Consider the following 20,856-nt stretch of genomic DNA (forward strand, 5'->3'; position numbering starts at 1 on the left):
TTCAATATTTTGTATGTAATAATGGTATAATCGTGATCGAGATGCCGCTAGAAGGCTTCCGGGTCGCAGCGTTCTAAGTTATCGTAGTATGGCCAGTGTAACACTTAGATACTATGTTCTATATCAGAGCTTAAGATGTTTTCTCATAGACGCTATAATATACTGAAGTATAGTCAAAAAATGTACCACGTCACTATATTCCTCAATAGCGTTTCTATACACCTTTATAATCTATCATTTAATTACGCACAATAGTTGAATAGGTGACATTAAAAAATACCTTTAAAGGCTGTATTGAGACGTCAATCAGGTTTACCTTGCTCATGCTTTGTGCGAAATGCCTTTGTCGCACACCTTTTGTTGAGATCGCGTACAAAAGTGTCCCAACTACAAACGATCCATAAAATTGCAGCTACTTCTTTATTGAAATGCACAATGCACTAATAAGTGCATTTTAGCCATGCCTCTATAGAGACAATTTATCAGCTAGGTGTGACTATACAATGGTGTATCAAAATACAAATGAAACATGTGTTTTTATATTTTACAGTATTTAACCTAAATAAAATAATAAAGATCCATTTAAAGTATCAGTGGATAATCACTTATTGTGGGCGAGTAGTGTTCGACTAAATACTCTCCGTTTTGCTAAAATTGTATTAGGAAATAGTATTTTTTTAGCAATTAACACAGACCCTATTCACAAAAACCTGATCAGTTCCTAAAATGCAATAAAACAGAGTAGAGCTGTATAGACTACTCTATGCCCCATTACAAGTCTATAGGACTGTACAGTATACAGCAGTGTGCCACAGCGGGTGGTGTAGTTCAACGCAGGAGAAAGTGCGACCATATTATACATTTTTAGTTTTTATGATATGTGGCCAAATAAAAAAAAATAATGAGAGAAACATTTTGTCGTATGTCTTCTGCCTTTCTTATAAAGTTACATCCCATTCTTATAGGAAGCATAAAAAACGTAAGTTTTATGCTTCAAAAAAACATTATTTTTATATATGTATACATATATAGAAGTAATGATTTAAAGGTACTTTCTACATATTTAATTTTATGTAAAAAATAATGTCATGGCCCCTCATGTTAAGTTTTTCGGCCATTTTAACATAATTGTAAAGTATGAATAATCAATAGATTTCTGTAATTAAATGTGTTAAAAACAACACAATTTATCCCAGTTAGTATAAAAGTCACTGGGCTGCGGTTCAGAAGCGAGACTTCGAATTGTGACTCAAAATATATTTCTGGCATAAGGGTGTCACTTATCACATGCTTCGTTTCTGAATAGAAGTCTATGTCTCGGTTAACCGCCATCTTTTAGCAGAGTTCTAAAGCTTTTTAATTTTATACAATGATAATTTTATTTCCTACATTGAAATAACATATTTTATTTAAATATTTTTTCTTTCCTACTCACAGAGTATGATTGATCGAGGACACTGTAATAGCATTGGTCTATGGTAAAGAGTTTTGCGTTTAGAATTGACACCTGATGTTTGACACCCGTCTTACTGACTATGGCGTCTAACTCAACATAAAAAAAATTAGTGAACAGTGTCATGTTTTATTTATTGTGATTTGAGTAAAATTTAATATCTGCATCGAATCTGTGTGGAATTGTTTGTTAGTAGAAGACAAGATTTTCGCCAAATACTAAGCAGCGAAATAAAAGGTCAATGTTTATTATATAAGTCGGCTGTGAAAGTTAATTTGACATCCCAGCAGTGCAATATTTGATTACTTTTACTTTTTGTAATTTATGGGATATGTATTCATAAGGACTTCGATCACAGCTGGATATAGAACCAATTTATATTACAAATTTTATTTTATTGAAAGCTTTTTGTTTAGTTTGTAATAGAAAACACCACGTTATTTTACATTTGCTATATTAAGCTTGCTGAGGTCAATGTCGAATACTGATCGATTGTAAAACACCACGGTCTGTTTGTTGAAACGTTTTAAATGTGTTTGACACATTTCGGCAATATCACCGTTCTTGTCCGAATTTGTAAAAAAATAAATTTCAATTCTAAATATCACCCATGGTCTTTTTCAGGTCAAAGTAAAATGTGGATTAACTAATAGTGTCATAAGAACAAAGTGAGAGGTTTTTATTATTTATAAAAAATGAGTAATGCTGCAGGTCCACAAGTCATGAATAATCTACCTCCAGGTGTTAATCCAGAAAATAACATTCTGCCCGGGGGACCGGTAATTAATCCTACAGTTAACCGTAACAGAAATAACAACCAAAACCCTCTTTTTAATGTAAGAGAGAGGTTGTTTCATGCACTATTCTTTAAATTTGCAATTGCATATGCCCGAACATTTCCAAGACCAGTCCGAAGATTTTTTGAATTTCTAGTTTTATTAAAAGCACTAGTTGCATTTTTTGTTCTTGCCTATATACATATAGTCTTCTCAAGAACACCAACAACTTGTTTAAATCATATAAAAGACTCCTGGCCTAGACAAGGCATTCTGAGAGTAGAGATATTGAGAAACCCATCTCAAGATTATACCATTGAACAAAGCTATGCTAAGGAGCGTAAAATTAAAAAAGACAAGGATGAATTAAATTCTATGATGAGCATGTTGACTACTGAAGGGTAAGATTTGTTTTGAAGTTAATATTATTATTATATTAAGTTTTATACAATTGTTAACAATTTTATCGGAGTACTACAATACTGACATACCTATTTAATTTAAATTAAAGAACCATGTATAAATGTTGTTTCTTAAATGCAATTCCAAAAGTAGGTCAGTAGACTTGCCATTTGTTTTTTCTTAGCTCTAAAGGTATTCCATGTTAAAAAATCATATGTATAACTTGTATCTACTATATCATTTAGAATAATGATAACCAATAAACCTTAATGGTTGATTGCCACTGCATCCTTGTTCAGTTACCATATTTACATATAGAACCTGCATTGAGAAAAATAAAAGGGATGAGATTTTTAATTACAAGTTGCATCAGTCCCCTCGGACAAGATCCCAGTTTTTCCAATGCCCTCGTTTGAGTTTTCCTATTAATTATTGAATCTCTATGATTTGTCTCTCAGGATTATTCCTAACGTTCCTCTCAACACTCTGCTAAGCAGAAAAGAGTAATGTTTTTTCATGCTATATGATTTGTTTGTTATGTACAAACTGTTTTGTAGCTAACCTATGGTGCGTCCCAAGTCTGAAATATAATATTGTCCACTTAAAAAGTTTACTTATATTATGTTGTATGTCCTTGGCTGGTAGGACAGATTATGTCTTGAGAAATTTGAATACAACTAAGACTTTCTATGCACATTCTTATTACAAAAATGAAATTTCAGATTCATCAACATTGAATCATCAACAAGCGATGATACTGATGATGAGTATATTCGTGATGGCACAGACTACGGAAACATCACACGACTACATGACGAACATGATGATATGGGGCTCACTCAAATGCTGGAAACGGGATATACACCATCTCGTAATGAGAATATTGACTCAAATACAACCATAATACCGGGTGCAGAAGTTGAACCAACATCATCTATTTGGGAAGGAATTATGGGCCTAGTAGAAGATATGGATAGAGATTCAAAATTAGTTGATGTAAGTTTTTTATTTTTTTTTATTCCTAAGTGTGTTTTGGATAATATACTAAAATTAATTGCAAAGTAATGATGACATTGCTTTTAATGATAAGATAAAAGAGCAAAGTTTACTGAAAGGTGATCAATAACTCAAGGTGAAATCATAGTAAATTTCAACAAGAAAATATATTACTTATAATTTATATAGGTGTGTAATTTTTTAATTGCATTAAATTATCAATATAAGTGTTTAGTAGGGTTAATGCCATCAGGCAGAATGGGTATGTTGCTTAAGAAAACTAACTAGATATGTCTAAGAGCCAAAGAAGATCTGTCTCTGATATAAAAATACGAATTAAAGTTTAATAGAATTATATGCAGCATGCCTTATATTATGTGTATGATGGTACTAATAATTATGGTGATTTTTGAGAAAATAATCTATGGCATTTTATTAGAAATTTCATAAACAAAATTATATTTTCAGGAATCAGTGGATGAGGCAGTTTCAAATGATTCATCTACAGGTAATTAATTAAGTAACAATTTAATGAAATTTTATATGACATATAGCAATAGTATCTCTTGCTTATAACATTTTATCTTCTTATCTATGTAAATGAAGAAAGATTTTGTACATAGTAAATAATATCTCTCTACATATTTATCTCCATTAAGGGTCCCATCAAGTATTACGTAAGCAAGATTGGAGCAGAGAAGGTTCTTTGATTTTCTTATTTGGCGATTACGTCAACAGTAATAATTAACTTTTTGCACATTTGTCGATGCTTGAAAACTATATGCATTTTTGAGTATTGACACTAAAAATAAATATGGTTAGGTATTATACTGACAAGAATCTGAATCTGCTTATGAATACAAAAGTTACATATAATATTTTTTATTCATAATTATAAAATCTTCTTTCTTGAAAGTAGTGTTTTGTCTCTTTCTGTCTCATTGTTTTTTCGCTATGATGGAAAGAGACTGTACTGACAGAATGCCCCGTAACTATAGTATTGTTTTTGGGTTATTGGGTTCTTTGGTGCTTTGTTAGTTGTAAATCTTTCAATCATGCAATTTGGTAACGTGTTTAACAGAAAATCCTATTAACGCCTACTAATCAGCTTAAATAGTTAATACTGAGTTTTTGCGCTAATCTACTTTGTAAGTGGGTGGTTCTTACAGTTGAATACCTTAATTTGCGTAGAACTCGGTATAAGTTCATTTGTTGCGATCAGAATTGGTTTAAGATTCTTTTTCATGATTGAGGAAAACAATTACTTTTAATTGCACATTTTATATACATATATATATGTATATTGCAATATTTCCTTATAATTTGATGTTTTTGTAATTAATTACTATATATTAGCATTTTCGCAAGTTGATCGCGTTGCTACTTATTTTGATTAATAATAAGCGGGCTACGAAATCATTAAAAAAAAACCAGAGTGTGTGTTAAAAAAATAACTAAAATGCAGTAGTCATTAACAATAAACATTAAAATTATTTAAAAACGTAAACATGTCAGACACATGGACGCTAGGAATATTCTGAGTAAATCGCGGTCTAAAGCTATGAAGCGCGTTTGGTGGTTTTCGGAACGTTGGTGTAAAGAATATAATTTAATCACGCTTGTAAAAGGTAGTTGATCTAGTTTAGGGTAGGAAATAAAACACTCCAATGATGACTTGATTCACTAATTCATTTCACTAATTTTACGTAAACTCTATAACTTGCACAAAGAAACTGCCCGTGAGCATGTGTTCCACCCTGTTTTATAATCTATTCCCTACTCCGACCCGACCATCCCACTTCGGGCGTGTTCGTGTCAATTCGTAACAATTCGTAAACAACCGAACGAGTCAAATGAGTAACTATTGCACATACGCATTTCTATCAAGATTCTTAAGAGTATGTTTAATTAAGTAAATATTTAAAGTTAACACGCTATTCCAATGGTTATACAGATGACTACATTCTGGAATATTCCCTGGAATACGGGTTTCTGCGGCTCTCGCCAAACGCAAGGCTTCACCTCAATATCCCCGTGAAGATAGTCACTTTAGATCCGCAGCGCGATGAATGCTTCGGAGATTCGTTCTCGCGTTTCATTCTGGACGAATTTCTTGGCTATGACGATCTGCTTATGGCCTCCATTAAGAGTCTCGCAGAACAAGAGGATAATAAAGGATATCTAAGGTACGAGTAAAAAACATTTTTGAACTTATGTCAATATATGTTGATTTATCGAAATTGTAATTTTCAATTAACTCCTTTGTATTATACAAAATAATGATAATAATTCATTCATAAAAATTTGCAATTGTTTATCAATGTACAATTATCGTTCGCAAACCGACTTAATAAACAATTTTTTTTACTTAAAAAAAACTTTTTATAGGAATGTGATCACCGGTGAGCATTATCGCTTCGTGTCGATGCTGACTGCGCGTAGTTCATACATAGCTGCCTTCTTCATCATGCTTGTATTCGTAAGTATTTTTCAAATCACAGAGAAATATATCCAATGTAATAGTTTTGATTATTATGTAAATCCTGGGTCTTTAAAGAAATAGACTGGAAATTGGCGCCGTGCCGTCAATGGGCATTGGGCAATATGGCAATCTTATAGATACCTTAATTACATTTGCACCTAAATTGTATTAAAATATGTACAACGCCATCTAGTGAGCAATTTCTTAAACAAGAAATATAAATTGCTTTCTGATTAGATAGGATTTTTTTTATTAATGAGTAGACTTAATATTTTTAATATTGATAATACGCTGGAAATTGTATTTTATAAAACTGTTTTGTATATATAGACTATTTTAATCGGAAGGCAAAATTAAATTATTTACGGAGAAATTTATTTCAACGCCATCTGACGTAAAGGTATTCAAACAACGTAAAAATTACACTTTGAACTTCTTGTATAACAAAAAGAATTTACGAACCCCAATGTTTATTATAATTACAATAATTTTCTCTTTTGCCGATAGATGGTAAAACAACAATGTTGAGTTCCAATATGTTTTTTTTCTTATCACGTAACAAATGCTTATAAGTTATTTTGAACTTCGTAAAAATACTGGTTGAAGATCTTTGAAAACAAAAAAAAATAGACTAATGAAAGCATCGGATTTATGTAGATTATTTAATGTTGTTAAAAAAATTTAATTCATTCTTTTCCATGTGTATGGATATAATACCACACTCACCCAATAGCAAATACATTTATGAAGTTTCCTAAACGCATTAACCTAATATGAACTGAATTTTACATTGTTTAATAAAAACATAAGTTCATAATCCTAAAGAAAGCCTTAAAGGTTTTTATGATGACGTGCGAATGTCGTGAAGTGGCATACTACGCAAGAGTTATGATCGGGGGCATTATAGATCAATTAATAGGGTCCCTCGCCACTAAAATCAGCTCTCCCCAAGTTACAGTTATTGCACTTTTACAGCCCTTTCAGAGTTTATTACGGTTCCAAATTCCGGCTTTATACTCTACACTCGGCTGTGTTAAACAAAACTGTATAGAGTGCGCGCTCGTAAAAATTGCGTACAATCGAAGTTTTAGCTGAGACTATACGCACTTTGTATGTAAGCGCAGAGGTTATCTATATATTTGTGTATACATTTTGTTTTCACTTTATCTGATTTAACTTTATTTAAACAATTTTTCTAAAGTTGCATATAGTACGTAGTGCATAAAGAAAAGGATCAGTTTTTAATAAGTGATATATCAATTTATAGTACAATAATTTAGGAATAGAAATAGAATAAAATTATTTGAAATAAGGGGAGATTATTTTTTAATACCAGCTTTTAAGCGCCGCGGTAGTCTATCACACTACGCATCATATTCATGTCGATTTCAGTGAATGCTATTTTTAAAGTAGACTTCAGACTACATTTATATGGGGTTTACCACAGACCTCTCAAAGACCTACCAAATTTTATAGTCCAAAAGATTAAGGTCTGGACTGGAGGAAGGCCAATTATCATGTGTAGGTCGATATTTTGACGCTCAAATAGTAGTCAAACATAAAATGAAATAGGTACATATTAAAAAAAAAAAACATGTTCGAAATTTAAAAATAATGTGCCAATGTCAAAACTTTAGGACCAACTACGTAGATCATTTATCGAAAAATAAGGTTATTATCAATTTAATTTAATTTTTTTATTTTCGAAAACTTAATGTTAAGGCTTAGACTGAAATTATTACTCTTTACTTAATCTGTAATGTTTCTAAGCGCAAAACTCAAATACGGCTGGACTTTTTAAATTCAATTATCCTGTCCATATATCCATATTTATTTTCTTGATTTTTTGCTATGTCATTTCATTTCTCTTTATGTTTCTTTGTCAAACTAATTCCTTTTTCACCGTTACTGGCAAAGTTGCAGATAAAAACTAAAACTAGTCGTATATACAAATTGCTAGCTGCATACAATTTGCAATGCACATTTTTAAGAGATGAATATTCGCCCTGATTCTATTGCGTCAAAATAGCGTGCAGAATATTCCAGCTCCGATGCAGACCACTAATCCCATATACAACTGTCACGATGCACGGGAATTGTATTAATCAATTGTCAAACGTTGTCAGTCTCCAGTTTCGCATGCAGCTGTCGAAGCCTTTGTTATTCGATAGAAGTTCCTTAGATTTCCTCGTTTCAAGGAGATTATATTTTTATGATGAATATTGAAGAATTGTATGTGTTCTTTGCGGAATTTGACACCAATGTAGTTTTTTGCGCGCTTGTTAAGTTGGCTTCAGTATGCTTGATTGATATATGGATAGGAAGGTACAAACTGAGAAAGTTATATATATTTAGTAAGCGAAATAAAGAAACGTATGAATAACAGCCATCAATAACTGGGAAAGAACGCGATAAACCCAAAAAAGAGCAAACTCTTCTCTTAAGCCGGTGTTAGTGTCGATGGATAGTTTTTTGGGATCCCCGTAGGCTCGTTTGCTCTCCTGTGCTAAAAAAAAACTACAGGCTAAAAGCTTTCACCAATTGTAGGGTGAGTAAGCGTACTTACTTAAAACATTGTGAGTAAGCAGGTCTTGACCTACAGCGCCATATACTTCTCTTCGCCGGTAAGAATGACTGTCGTGGATATTAATATTGCCAGTAAATAAAAAGTAACCATTATAAGGGGAATAATTAGAAAGTCATGCAGGCTAACTTAATTTATTTAAATAAACTGTATCTAGAAAATACAATTCTAGGCTTGAATAAATGTGATGTGTATGATAACTTTCATAATCTATACTACACACACTTTACTCATTCACTCACTCACACATTTGCACCCACACACTCAGGTGTGATGATAACGGTTGAAAAATATAAATAAGGTTAAATAATGTAATTATTTTAGTAATTTTGAATAAAGTTTGTTTATGGAAGAGCTGGTGGGAACCCTGACACAGGTACTTTTTACTTAAAAGCGTTTCCAAATCTTAAAACACCAAGTATGACCTAAAAAAATACCAAGGAATGAAAATGTACCTACTTAGAATGAATAAACACTTTTTTATTATTATTTTTTTTACTATAATATTAAGATATAATATCTTTTAAGATACCTAGCAATAAGTTGGATAATTAAAACTTTGCCATTGTGATTAATGCTAGGAATAAAAATAAATACATTTTAGTTGGATTTTCATTCGATGTTGGTTGATAGTCAAATTATTATTTGACCAAGAAAAATCAGTAAATAAACAATGTCAGTCTGATATTAAAAAAATTGCGTTTCTTGGCCGGCAGCTAAAACGGGTAAATACCATATAAAGGGTTGTACCGACACTAAAGATGTATAAATCATAAAAACAGTTAGATTAATGTAAAATTGTATTACTATTCGCTATTAATTTGATTGCATCGAAATTTTCATTTTGTCGCTTATAGCGTAGCGGTTTTAGTCTCGGGGCCATGTTACCTAATAATGGAATTAGTATAATCTCGTTTTGAACTAGATTATATGTAACGATGTCTGCGTAATGCATTCTAATTATCGTTATGGTATTTTCATTTCATTAGATTGGCCTCGCGTGATAGAAAATAAAATTATTGTTAATAATTCATGATTTGTTTATGTAGACGATATCCTTCTATTCTTCTGATCTTTGAATTTATAATATACTACATGACTCGGCTAACTTCCTTCCTACTAACTTTAGTTAAAATTAATTTAGGATTTCATTAAAGTAATAATATTCTCCTGTGCACACATTTTTCTTCCCCATGCCACCACCGGGGTTCGAACCTACGATCTCTGGGATGATGGTCACACGTAGATAGGCCTGCACTGCTCGCTGTTAAATTGATAGCTTATTAAATAAGAATTCGGCACAAGGCAAACATTTCAAGAACAAAATTGATTGATGTGGGGACGGAAACATTAAAATACACTACCACTGCCCGTTGGAATAGGGTGTATAATAAACGAGAAAGTTAAGATGATTAGGTGTTTGGAAACTCACGTTAAACTACTGAATGGGTTTTGATTGCATTGTCGTGTTTATTTCGTAATACTACAGCTAACGTTAATCATATGAAAGAAATATACTAAAGCGCGCACGCACACTGCAATGTCGATTTTAAAATGAATTATTAAATTTCGCATCAAACTTTTTTTAATAATGCTTTTTAACAAATCCCATAGAAGTTTTTGCAGTTTTCCATGCTTGTGCTATAACGATACATGGAGATAAATTTTGCGTGCATCAATTATTTCCGCTTCTCATAATGGCATCATTTGTCATTTGTACTAAATCGACACAATTAACTTTAAAAAAAGTTAATTACAAATCAACTCATTTATATAGTCTACGGTTTTCATACAGGCTTACATATTTTTTACGATGCTATGTTTTAGTTTGATTTTTGTGTTTTTATTTATATAAGATAATTTAAAATATATAACAAAGCCAATTGTAAGAAAGATGTAGTCAAAGATGGAATATATTATCGGTCTAAACGGTCCCTATAAGTATGTATTACCTAAGCACTATAGGGGGGAGGGGGATTTTCTTATTTCATGATTTCAGCAGTAATTATTTATTTTTTTACAAATATTAGCCACACATTGTCAATGCTAGACGAAATGTGTTTACGAGGATTTTTACAAAATATTAATACGTTTGTTTACTATTATTTTTGAGACTTTTGCTTACTTTTGCTGTCAAGAGGAAGGGATTCACTGCAGTAAATCTGCTTACGTCATATTTGAACCGCCCCATATAGGTTCAAACATAAACGGAAGGTGATAATCAATAAAAGTTGTTTCATACGTTCAACTAAGAAATACCTAATTTATATATACGTATTGTAACGTTCACATAGCCGATTTCAATTCGATTGACTTCATGAATATATACCTAATAAAAACTTAATAAATGAAACCTCATTCAGTGTGGCATTATTAATAAAAATAAAGAAGAAGAGAAGAGCAGTTGTTGGCCAGCGTTCTATTCTTATCCCTAAGATCGCAGTTCGATCCCCGTGCACAAATAGAAATAGACTTTCTAAGTACGAATTTAATATTCGTTCGAAGAAGAACGTCGTATGGAAACTGGCTTGCCTTAGACTCAAAATGTCGACGGTGTGTGTCAGGCACAGAATGATGATCACTTGCCTATTTGAAATCACGGGACAGATCCTGAAATTCGAGGCCCCGACATATGTCAAATACTATATGTCAAAAGCTTAGGTCAATCTTTATCTTAATATATATATATTTCTTGTGTGCGTGTGTATGTGACTGAACTCCTCCTAAACGACTGGACCAATTTTGATGAAATTTTTTGTGTGTGTTCGTGGAGATTCGAGAATGGTTTAGATTCACAATTTTGTCCGCTGGACAATGTTTTTTTTAATTAATTTTCAATTTATTAGTTGTTGTTGATTTTGGAATGTTTTACATTGGATCCGACAGACGGCGCTACCATCGCAGTGTCAAATTTTAAATAATATTCGAATTTTAATTTTAGTCTGTCCCGAAATTTAAAAAAAGTTTTGTTATCATTGTGTTATATCGTGTGTGACCATGTGCTGGATCGTTAGATATTGTCATAACATTTGAATAATAATTTTCATCAAAATGGCTTATTAAAAATTGAAATTTTGAAATTAAAGACGTGTAGACAGGACAACGTCTGTCGGATCCGCTAGTAATTGTATAAAAATGTATATTTTTCACTAATGATGTGCGAATTCTAAACATCCCCCAGGTAGGGACATCGTGATCAATCTTAGTGCCACATCATTTCCCCCCCCCCCCCCCCCCCGCGATTGAATTTCATTAATGAAACGCTTAGTGCAGATTGGATCGATTTAAGTGATACACTACTCCCTTGTGCACTTATACAGTCCGAGCGAAACTAATAGTTTTTACTCCCCAAGTTGAATTTTATTGGTGATTGGGAATTGTAAAATGGCTAAGATATTCTAAACGAAACCTCAAACCATGACGAAATACGTTGTTCATACGGAGTTTTATAAATACTATCACGTAGCTGGATAGACTCATACACAAGCGGTAAATGTATAGTTTTTTTTGCCAAGGGTCGCAAGTGCGTTGCTGGCCTTTTAAGATTCTTCTTGGTAATCGAATCTATAATACAACGTAATATATATAAAATCAAAAGGTAAATTGAGTAAATAGTAAATGTTTTGAAATATTTCACAACTGTACAATATCTATTATAAATAGATAGAAATATTTGATTCTACTGTACAAAACTACAGTAGAATCAAATATTTCACAGTACACTTTATGTAATCTACACGAATCTAATATCGATAAATATTTTGTAAAAAGTCTTTTGTTATGCTAGGATTATGTGTTGTTTCAGACTGTCTCCATATCGATGCTACTGCGCTACGCCCATCATCAGATATTTGTCTTCATTGGTAAGTTTAAATCTAAACACATATATATACACATACATAATTCATCCTAAAAATGTAGAATTGTAATGAATGAATCATTTATGTGTAACCTATATTCAATTGACAATTTGCTTTAACGCTAATTAAGTTACAATCTAATTAATTTTTTAAGTAATATCAACTTGAATTTAAAATTCGCAGAATAATGTTTCGGTGACAAACAATTAGATTGTTTCTTTGTCTGCTTCTTATGGAGAGACGGAACGGTGATTTTAAAAAATTCGGATAAGTCAGATGTTTTTATACCCGAGTTGTCGGAATGAGTTCTCTGAAAAATTCCTCGAGCTGTGAGCCGGCTCAGCGGCAATCTCTTTGTAATAACAATAATTGCGAACAGCGCCCGCGGCAAACCCACCCACCGCCTCCTGAAAAACAAAAAAAAAAAAATATAACGGCCGGATTTACCTAGCTCGCTCTTTGATCCGTCGACAATTAGCCAGATGGAGATAATTTGTTTCTTTCCCTCACTGCCACTTGGCTTACGGCTTCATTCGATGATTGTTTTCTATTTCAATCCGATGGAAAAATGAAAAATCACAATTGTTTTGACATACTAAGTAAGGATTTGCTTGGCCTGATTAAGTACCGCTGTTGTTGTTTTGTTTACTGGATTGGAGCTGGAAATGTCAGTTATAGATTATTTAATTAAATTATTAAAATAATTACGCTTAATGGTGGCTGTAAGGCATGACGTTTCTTTTAGTTTTTTGGGCGTTGTTTCACATAGAAAGTTATTTACGACTTTAGGTATGAGACTCGTAAGATGCCACTAGGTCAACATATATGTCATAGAAGTGACCAATTTGTCATAGGATCTGTTAAGAACATACTGTTTAGTTTTTTTTAAAGTTTCCATGCAATATCAATTTGTCGTATAAAAAAACTATATAATAATTTCGCATACAAATATCATATCATAAAAATATGATATTGGCTCCACAACATTTGATTCTTCGCGTTGATAATAAAATTTTCCACTCGCTTAGCCTGCAGGTATATTTTTCAATAACAAGAGATCCCAGGATGTGTCGCCATAGAGACAGGATCCCATTGAACAGATTTCCCCTTATCCGATATTGTGAGTTTGAATAGTTTATTCTACAAACCCGGAGCTACTTAGATAGATAGAGATCTTTGAGGGCTTTTAAGTATTTTCCTCGAAAATTCGTTGATACAACTCTTTGTGAATTAAATTTAGTATCTATGTTTGATCGCCGTATTAGATTGAAATCAAGTTTTTCAAGCGAGGTAAATATTGTTGATCCATTAAATATTTGTCGTTAAATATTACAAGCTTTAAAAACCAGGTTTACAATTCCACGTCTTATTTTTTTTGTATAAGTTTTGATAGAAGACTACATACTAACATTTGGTCGTAAAAACGTTGTTAATAAGTACCTAATACAGAGAAATCAGCCGGGACCTTTGATTTTGATCAATATGACCGGAATGGTGTTATAATTGCTAAGTGCATTGCCGGCCTTTCTCTTGAACTCACTTGGAACACTATTTTCTTGAATGACCCTAAGTTGAATTGGTTCGAAATTACTTCAGTGGGCAACTGGTACCACATAGTGGTGGTACGCGGAAAGAACTGCCTTATAAAACGTTCAGTTATGGAACAGCGGACGTCGTGGTTTTACGGGTGGTATTTCGTTATGATACAGTTAATATTCTCTTTTATTAACAAAAATTTAATTTTTATAGACTTTATTTTGATATAATTTTGAATCATTGTCAAATTGTGATGAGTGTAAAACATTTAAAGAAAACACTTTTTTAACGGATTGAAGCTATGTATATACTTTTAATTATTTTACTCATTTTAATTCCCCGACGTTTTGCGTGCTTTACAGCATGCGTGGTCATAGTGACTGAAGACAAAAGGTGTTGAATGTCAAAAAGTATGACAGCTGTAGAAAAAGTTACATTATCTGTACCTATTTATTTCTCAGGAGAAAAAAAAATTATGTAAAATTATTATAAGTTTATAATAATACATAGATTCAATCCGTTAAAAAAGTGTTTTCGTTAAATATGTTACACTTATCACAATCTGACAATGATTTAAAATTATATCAAAATAAAGTCTATAAAACTAGGTCTTACGCGAATATTATTTTATTTGTTAGGAATGCATTTGTAAATCAATGATCACATGCAGTTGACTGCTTTTAATGAGTATCTGAGAATAAGCACGCCCAGTCAAACGTTAAACAAGCTAGGCGATGACACGGAAACTAGTTGCAATAATAAGCTTAAATATTTCTTCGGAATTCAGACGTAGACATAACATTTATTATTAACGAAACATAGTATAATTATAAAAAATAAAGTTTTTTTTTAATAAGGAACGTTTTAAGTGTAATGTGTGTGTTGTGGTCGGCCTGGCCCTGGTTCAGCATTATGCTGAGGAGCATACTGTTCCACAGCGCTGGTCATCTGCCAGAGACCACAGCAGCGAATATATAAATTTAATAAAATTAGCTAGTGTATAAATATAGCAAAGCGTTAAAACTCTGTGTTTATGTGCGTGTGAGTATAATGCTAATTTTCTTAGTGTTGAAAATGTCTCGACTCTTGTACTTGAGGTCGTAGGTTCGATCTCCGGCTGTACACTAATGTACTATGTTTGCATTAAATATTTGCTCGAACGGTGAAGGAAAACATCGTGAGCTAACCGGCTTGCCTTTGAACCGAAAAGTCTCCCTACTTGTCTATCTGATCGACAAATGATCATGAAATAGATATGAAAATTTGAGGCCTAGATCTAAAAAGATTATGATATCTTTCTATTATACAGAATAATTAAATATATTACTATGATTATTTCAGAATATATCCATATATAGTGTTAGAATTATTAAGCTTACTAGACGTTTCGAGAGCGTTACAGCAGCTGTGGTCCATGAAGTGACTGTATAGATTATTTACGTCTGCGAGAAACTGCACCAGTCCATTGCAATTTTTTTTCTGCTATATTATATTCTTATTATAGCCGTCCAAAAGCTAATTAAGAACTTCAATTAAAAAGCATTATTAACAAAGGTTATATAAAAATATAATTGGCATATTAAACACCTATTAAAAAAAATTGTTCAAAATTATTTATTTAACTATTAGTTTAGATTGAGACCTCCCTAGTAACTCAAGACCTGTGGCAGGAAAGCTTATTCATTATACATAATATCTCATTGTTTTCGTCAAAATACTTTATAGTGACCAGATATACTAGCTATGTATGGACGCAGTTTCTAATCTAACAGAGAAACAGATGCATCCGATATGCCCCATAATGCACTTAAAAATATCGAACAATTTTTTTGTTGTTTTTTTTATGTTATATTATAAAATCACTATAGTTTTTTCAATTTATTTTTTTAAATAACTGACTGGATAGTCTATTTATTAGCCGTAGCAAATACCTCAACGTAACCATAGTCGTTCTTTACACTACACTACTACAGAGCTATGCTTAATTAGATTTTTCTTATCTAGATTTTAAAATCGAATTAAAAATTACCAACGCCTAAATATTTATTAAATGGTTATATTGTCATCGCTTATAATTTAAACGAAATGTGAATTATGAAGGAAGACAGACAAGTGACCTCGGCGTCACCTGTTAAAATTCTCGGACGTTAGCCGATTAGCTATTGTGTTGCGATCGCATTGAATCGCCGAAGGAAACGTACCAACCCCTGTAATCTGTACATGTTCGACCATTGTGGGCCAACGTTTTAGCATCCCTTTGATTTTATTTTCTAACATAAGCTTTGTTTATTATCGAGAAATATCTCATTGTACACAAGGTGTTTAAATAAGTAAATTTAAGGACAATACACATTGCTAACAATGTGACAATAAAAATTCTATATATTTTCTATACGTGAATAAATAACACATGATAAAATTATTGGAATTTGAATTAAAATTTGAAATTGTGATACGTGAAATATAACTGTTTAGAAGTTTTTCATCTAAAACAAATAGTTAAGAATTCATTCCCCTGGCCAGAAGGCTGGAAGGTTGCGATAATTTCCTTCCAATCGAAAGAAACTCCATCGGTGTTCAAACCTCAGAGAAAAGAGTGGCACGCCGAAGACACTAGACGAACACTGCGTTTTAAAGTGAAACTTTTATTATATCGGCTCAAACTTTTTGGTCTGTGTGGTGCATGTCGCGTGACGGTCGGCCGCGGAGTAGGGATAAATATATACTATACTATAATGTAAAAAAAAGATTCACTTTTACCGTGGTTTCAAAAACCACACAACATTTTTTTTCCTTGTAAACCTTAATAAAAAAACATTCTATATCATGGAAACATTGGTGTGTGTATTGCTGTATGTAATAATATTAATTAAGTTTCTGATTTCACCGCGATGCCGGTTTAATTGGGTGTGCATTAACAAAAGGACCGTATAGTGTGAAATTCTACAAACAGTCTGCGTATTCCGTGTTGTTTTAATTTTGCTATTAATTATTTTGCCAATACGGTTGACATATTGGTCTTATTGAGCCCTTTGAAAGGTTTTTTAATTGGTATTATTATCATTTGACAATGGAAATTTAAATGATATTCATTGACCAGAATGAGTAATCACAATCACTGTTCAGATGCTTTATATTGTTCTTGAACTGTGTGTGTGTAATATATGTAATATATATATTATATATTACATACACAGTTCAAGAACCTGAACGATTGTACAGCGTAATAAGTGATAGGTGATGAAATGTTAATTACTACGTAGGTTTTCGTATGTAAAAAAATAACTCAATTTATTTATATCAATGGTTGATTTCACAGTTTTAGTTAAGTGTGTTTAGCGTAAATATACCAAAAATGCCGAGAGAAAAAGCCGGCGTCAAAAAATCTCGGTAGGTACTCTTTTAAAAAAAGCAAATCATCAAACAATACTACAATATTTAAAACAAATTATATAGCAAATGAATTAGAAGTAGCCAGCAATAGTCACAGGCCCTTTTATCAACTAGATAATCACTAACTTTATAGTAAGCCTTTTTACACAGCTTTTCTTTTAAGCATTTCGTTAATTTATTAAAAGGCAGAGATATAAGCGCCTCTGGGATTTTATTAAAGTAGAGTATCCCTTTTCCCAAAAAAGAATTACTAACTTAAGGTAGTTGTTGTAGACGTCTCTAGTCGTCTACCAAGTTAGTTGTTGGTGAGGAAGATGTGGTGAAGCTTACAATGTTGGTGGATATTTTCTGGAAAATATACCAAATCTGATGCTTTACAGAAAACTACGATGTTTTATAATAATATACATAAGTTAATATATATATATATATATATATATATGTAGGTTATCCGCAAAAAGCTACATTTAAAACGTAGTTTTGGACCGATTTACACAATTCTTGAACTAAGGTATTATATATACTTATTTGCAAATATGATAAATCTAATGAAACAATTATTAACGCATTGTAGAACAATTTTCGTAAGTCATTAAGTATACAAATCTGCGGTTTGCGGCCGAGTTTTGGTTAATTAACCACTCCGTGTTGACAAAGTGCTCTTGAAACGTGAAGATTAATATATTAGTAGCTGTGTGTGCATTGTTTGTGTAAATTGTCCAATTTCGTGTGAACGAGCATTGTAATGTCTTTGGTTTAAGGAAGTTCGTAGTTATTTTACTGGTAAATCTTGGTCGGCGTTACATAAGAGTCATTCGTACGGAAAAAAATCCTTAAAACGTCAAGTTTTCTGAATATTATAATAGCCGTTTAACAAGTTTTGTAATATTTATTATTACTTTGTTGCCTATATTTAGGCTATTGTCATTACATTTGCCGTACATTAAGGAAATGAGTCGTATATTAAATGGTGTTACATCTAGTCGCAACAGGATTGCTGTATTAATTTGCTAAAATTACGAACGTTTGATAAAATAATTGTCTGGAATTGGCACCCAAGTCCAATGATTACGTCATCCAAAGAAAATCGTTGCGATTGTTGCAATAACCTCAATTCAAAATACAGAAATATTTTACGAAAGGTAACATAATTTCCTCGAACAAATTGTGAGAAAATTGGCTACGTTACCTAGTTCTAGGTATTCTAACAAAGTATGTAATTATGAAGGTATTAACTTAAGAGCCGAGATATGTACAGGCAAACGTTAAAGGAGGAAAAGCAATTTACTGGCAAGACTTGTCGAGGTAGAAGAAGCCGTGCGATAGCAAATTAACCTCCATCGGAAATATAGCGCAGACTGCGCGTATTGAAATACGATGCAAATATTCTAGAACGAATATAGTTACTATATTGTGCTTGACTACATACACAATATAACACAAGAAAAATATAGAAAAAAAGGACACCCACCAGAAACATAGGAAGATGAAATAAAAGACATATCGGTGAAACATAATAATAATATAAATTAAAAATACAGAATTATCTCAGATTGTCGAAGATCCTCCAGGGAGAGGGGGATTCTCGTGGGAAAAACACGCGCTCAATCTCGATATCTGTGAGTTTTGGCCAAAACGCGGGCTTTAGAAACAAGGGACAAATTTAAATTTAGTTTCCAGATTGGTTTAAACATAACAACATATGAGGATCTTTAAATATAATTACCGATATAGGTGCAAAATGTCTGCTCAGGTCACATCGATCGATACTGTCTTAGTTTTATAAATGTCATTGCGCTTAGTAAACCTAAAAATGATAACTTATTACTCATATCTTTATAGATATATATGTATATAGATAGATTCCGAAAAATAAATTATGTATATATTATTTATTTGTCAGAAAAATATTGCTTACTTCGATAGCATCATTAGTGGGTGTAGTGGGCGTCACATGGATAGAGTGCTAACACAAAGATATGAATATAGAATCATTTTAACACTTCAAACGGTACTTTTGCCTAAATTATAATCAGCCGCGGGTTCAAGGCACCGATCTCACAAATCGCTAAGACCCAACTCGGACCAAAGTCTATTCACCACCATGTTTTGCCGAATCTTCCAAAAACCCAGTCGCGTTCCCCCGAACGCACTGTCCAAAAGTCAAGATGGCGCCTCGACCCCACTCGAGGCACGTGCCCTGCTCTGATTGGTCGAAAAATACGAACAATAATCGTACTTTTATTCATTAAGTTATTATTTTAAACTAGGAATCAATTTAATAATAACAATACAAACCAAGTAAAATTAAATACTGAATCTTAAAACTAATAAAAACAAAATCTTAATGATTAGCAAAAGTAGAAACAATATACAACGGTCAATTGACTCGATAAAAACAATTCCTGATAATCGGAGTATTCCCTGACACACACACACACAGATACATTTATTCCACTTCAAACGCTGAAATATATTGTTGAAATAAGCCTATAAGTCCCTAATTTGCAGATTTTTGATGTCGGAAGCCGATTTATTTTCTAATTTGAAATATTAAGTATCGAAACGACGAAGTACTCGACTCTCTAAAGCAGTGTTTCCCAACATGGGGCCCACTTCCCTCAGGGGGGCATTTGATTGTTAAGAATATTATTGATCATGTTTTGGAAATTTACTGTGTTTCGCTAACAATTTTCTAGTAATTAATCCTAAAACCTGTCATTTCAGTTTCTTAAAAGATCAATTCCATTTAATATTAAAAATTATGTATGATGCATTATGTATATGAAAGGCTGAAGTGGGTGGCACGAAAATGGTTGACAAACACTGCTATAAAGAATTTAAGCTCGTGATAATGATGTATTGAAGGCAATAATATTCCCACGTTATTTTTCTAAATGAAAATATTTCAGATCGGAGAAAAAGATCGCTGATTTAACGAGAGTAAATTGTTATTTATCGACAATAAAATTTTTCAATCAATTATGTGTTAAAATTTTTTAAGAGCTTAGCTCACATCAGGTGTTATTAAATTAAAAAGCGATTTCAATTTAATAAAAAAAAAATTTCGGATATATTTTAACACACACACAATTGTCTACCTGTAATTTCGTATACCTAATAAAGTAAATTATTAGCTTCAGCGTGCGACTCTCATCTATGAGGACGTAGGCTCGACCAAAAGACTATCTGAAGAAATAAAAAAACTTAATTAAACATAATATACAGGATATTTAAATAAAGTAGTCTCCACACTAGGACGTCCTTTGTGGTGGGCAGCCAGTCTCTTCCTTTTCACATGTAAACTGTACTTTACTGAATTATTTCTACATAACACATTTATATTTAAACTATTTTTGCACAATAAGAATATT

General features: G+C 32.2%; 1 protein-coding gene across 1 annotated transcript in view; it reads left to right on the top strand.

Annotated features, from left to right (window-relative positions):
- Nucleotides 1–1,546: 1,546 nt before the first annotated feature.
- LOC110991541 (membralin) overlaps nt 1,547–20,856 on the top strand; it is a 98,990-nt gene continuing 79,680 nt past the window's right edge. The window contains exons 1-7 of the mRNA XM_022256919.2: nt 1,547–1,690; nt 2,078–2,630; nt 3,354–3,627; nt 4,096–4,135; nt 5,582–5,813; nt 6,016–6,106; nt 12,499–12,556. Coding sequence (XP_022112611.1) covers nt 2,149–2,630; nt 3,354–3,627; nt 4,096–4,135; nt 5,582–5,813; nt 6,016–6,106; nt 12,499–12,556 — 1,177 coding nt within the window. The 5' untranslated portion in view covers nt 1,547–1,690; nt 2,078–2,148. The remainder of the gene's footprint in view (nt 1,691–2,077; nt 2,631–3,353; nt 3,628–4,095; nt 4,136–5,581; nt 5,814–6,015; nt 6,107–12,498; nt 12,557–20,856) is intronic.

Source organism: Pieris rapae, chromosome 3, assembly GCF_905147795.1.
Source record: "Pieris rapae chromosome 3, ilPieRapa1.1, whole genome shotgun sequence".
In the NCBI taxonomy this organism is placed as follows: Eukaryota; Metazoa; Arthropoda; class Insecta; order Lepidoptera; family Pieridae; genus Pieris; species Pieris rapae.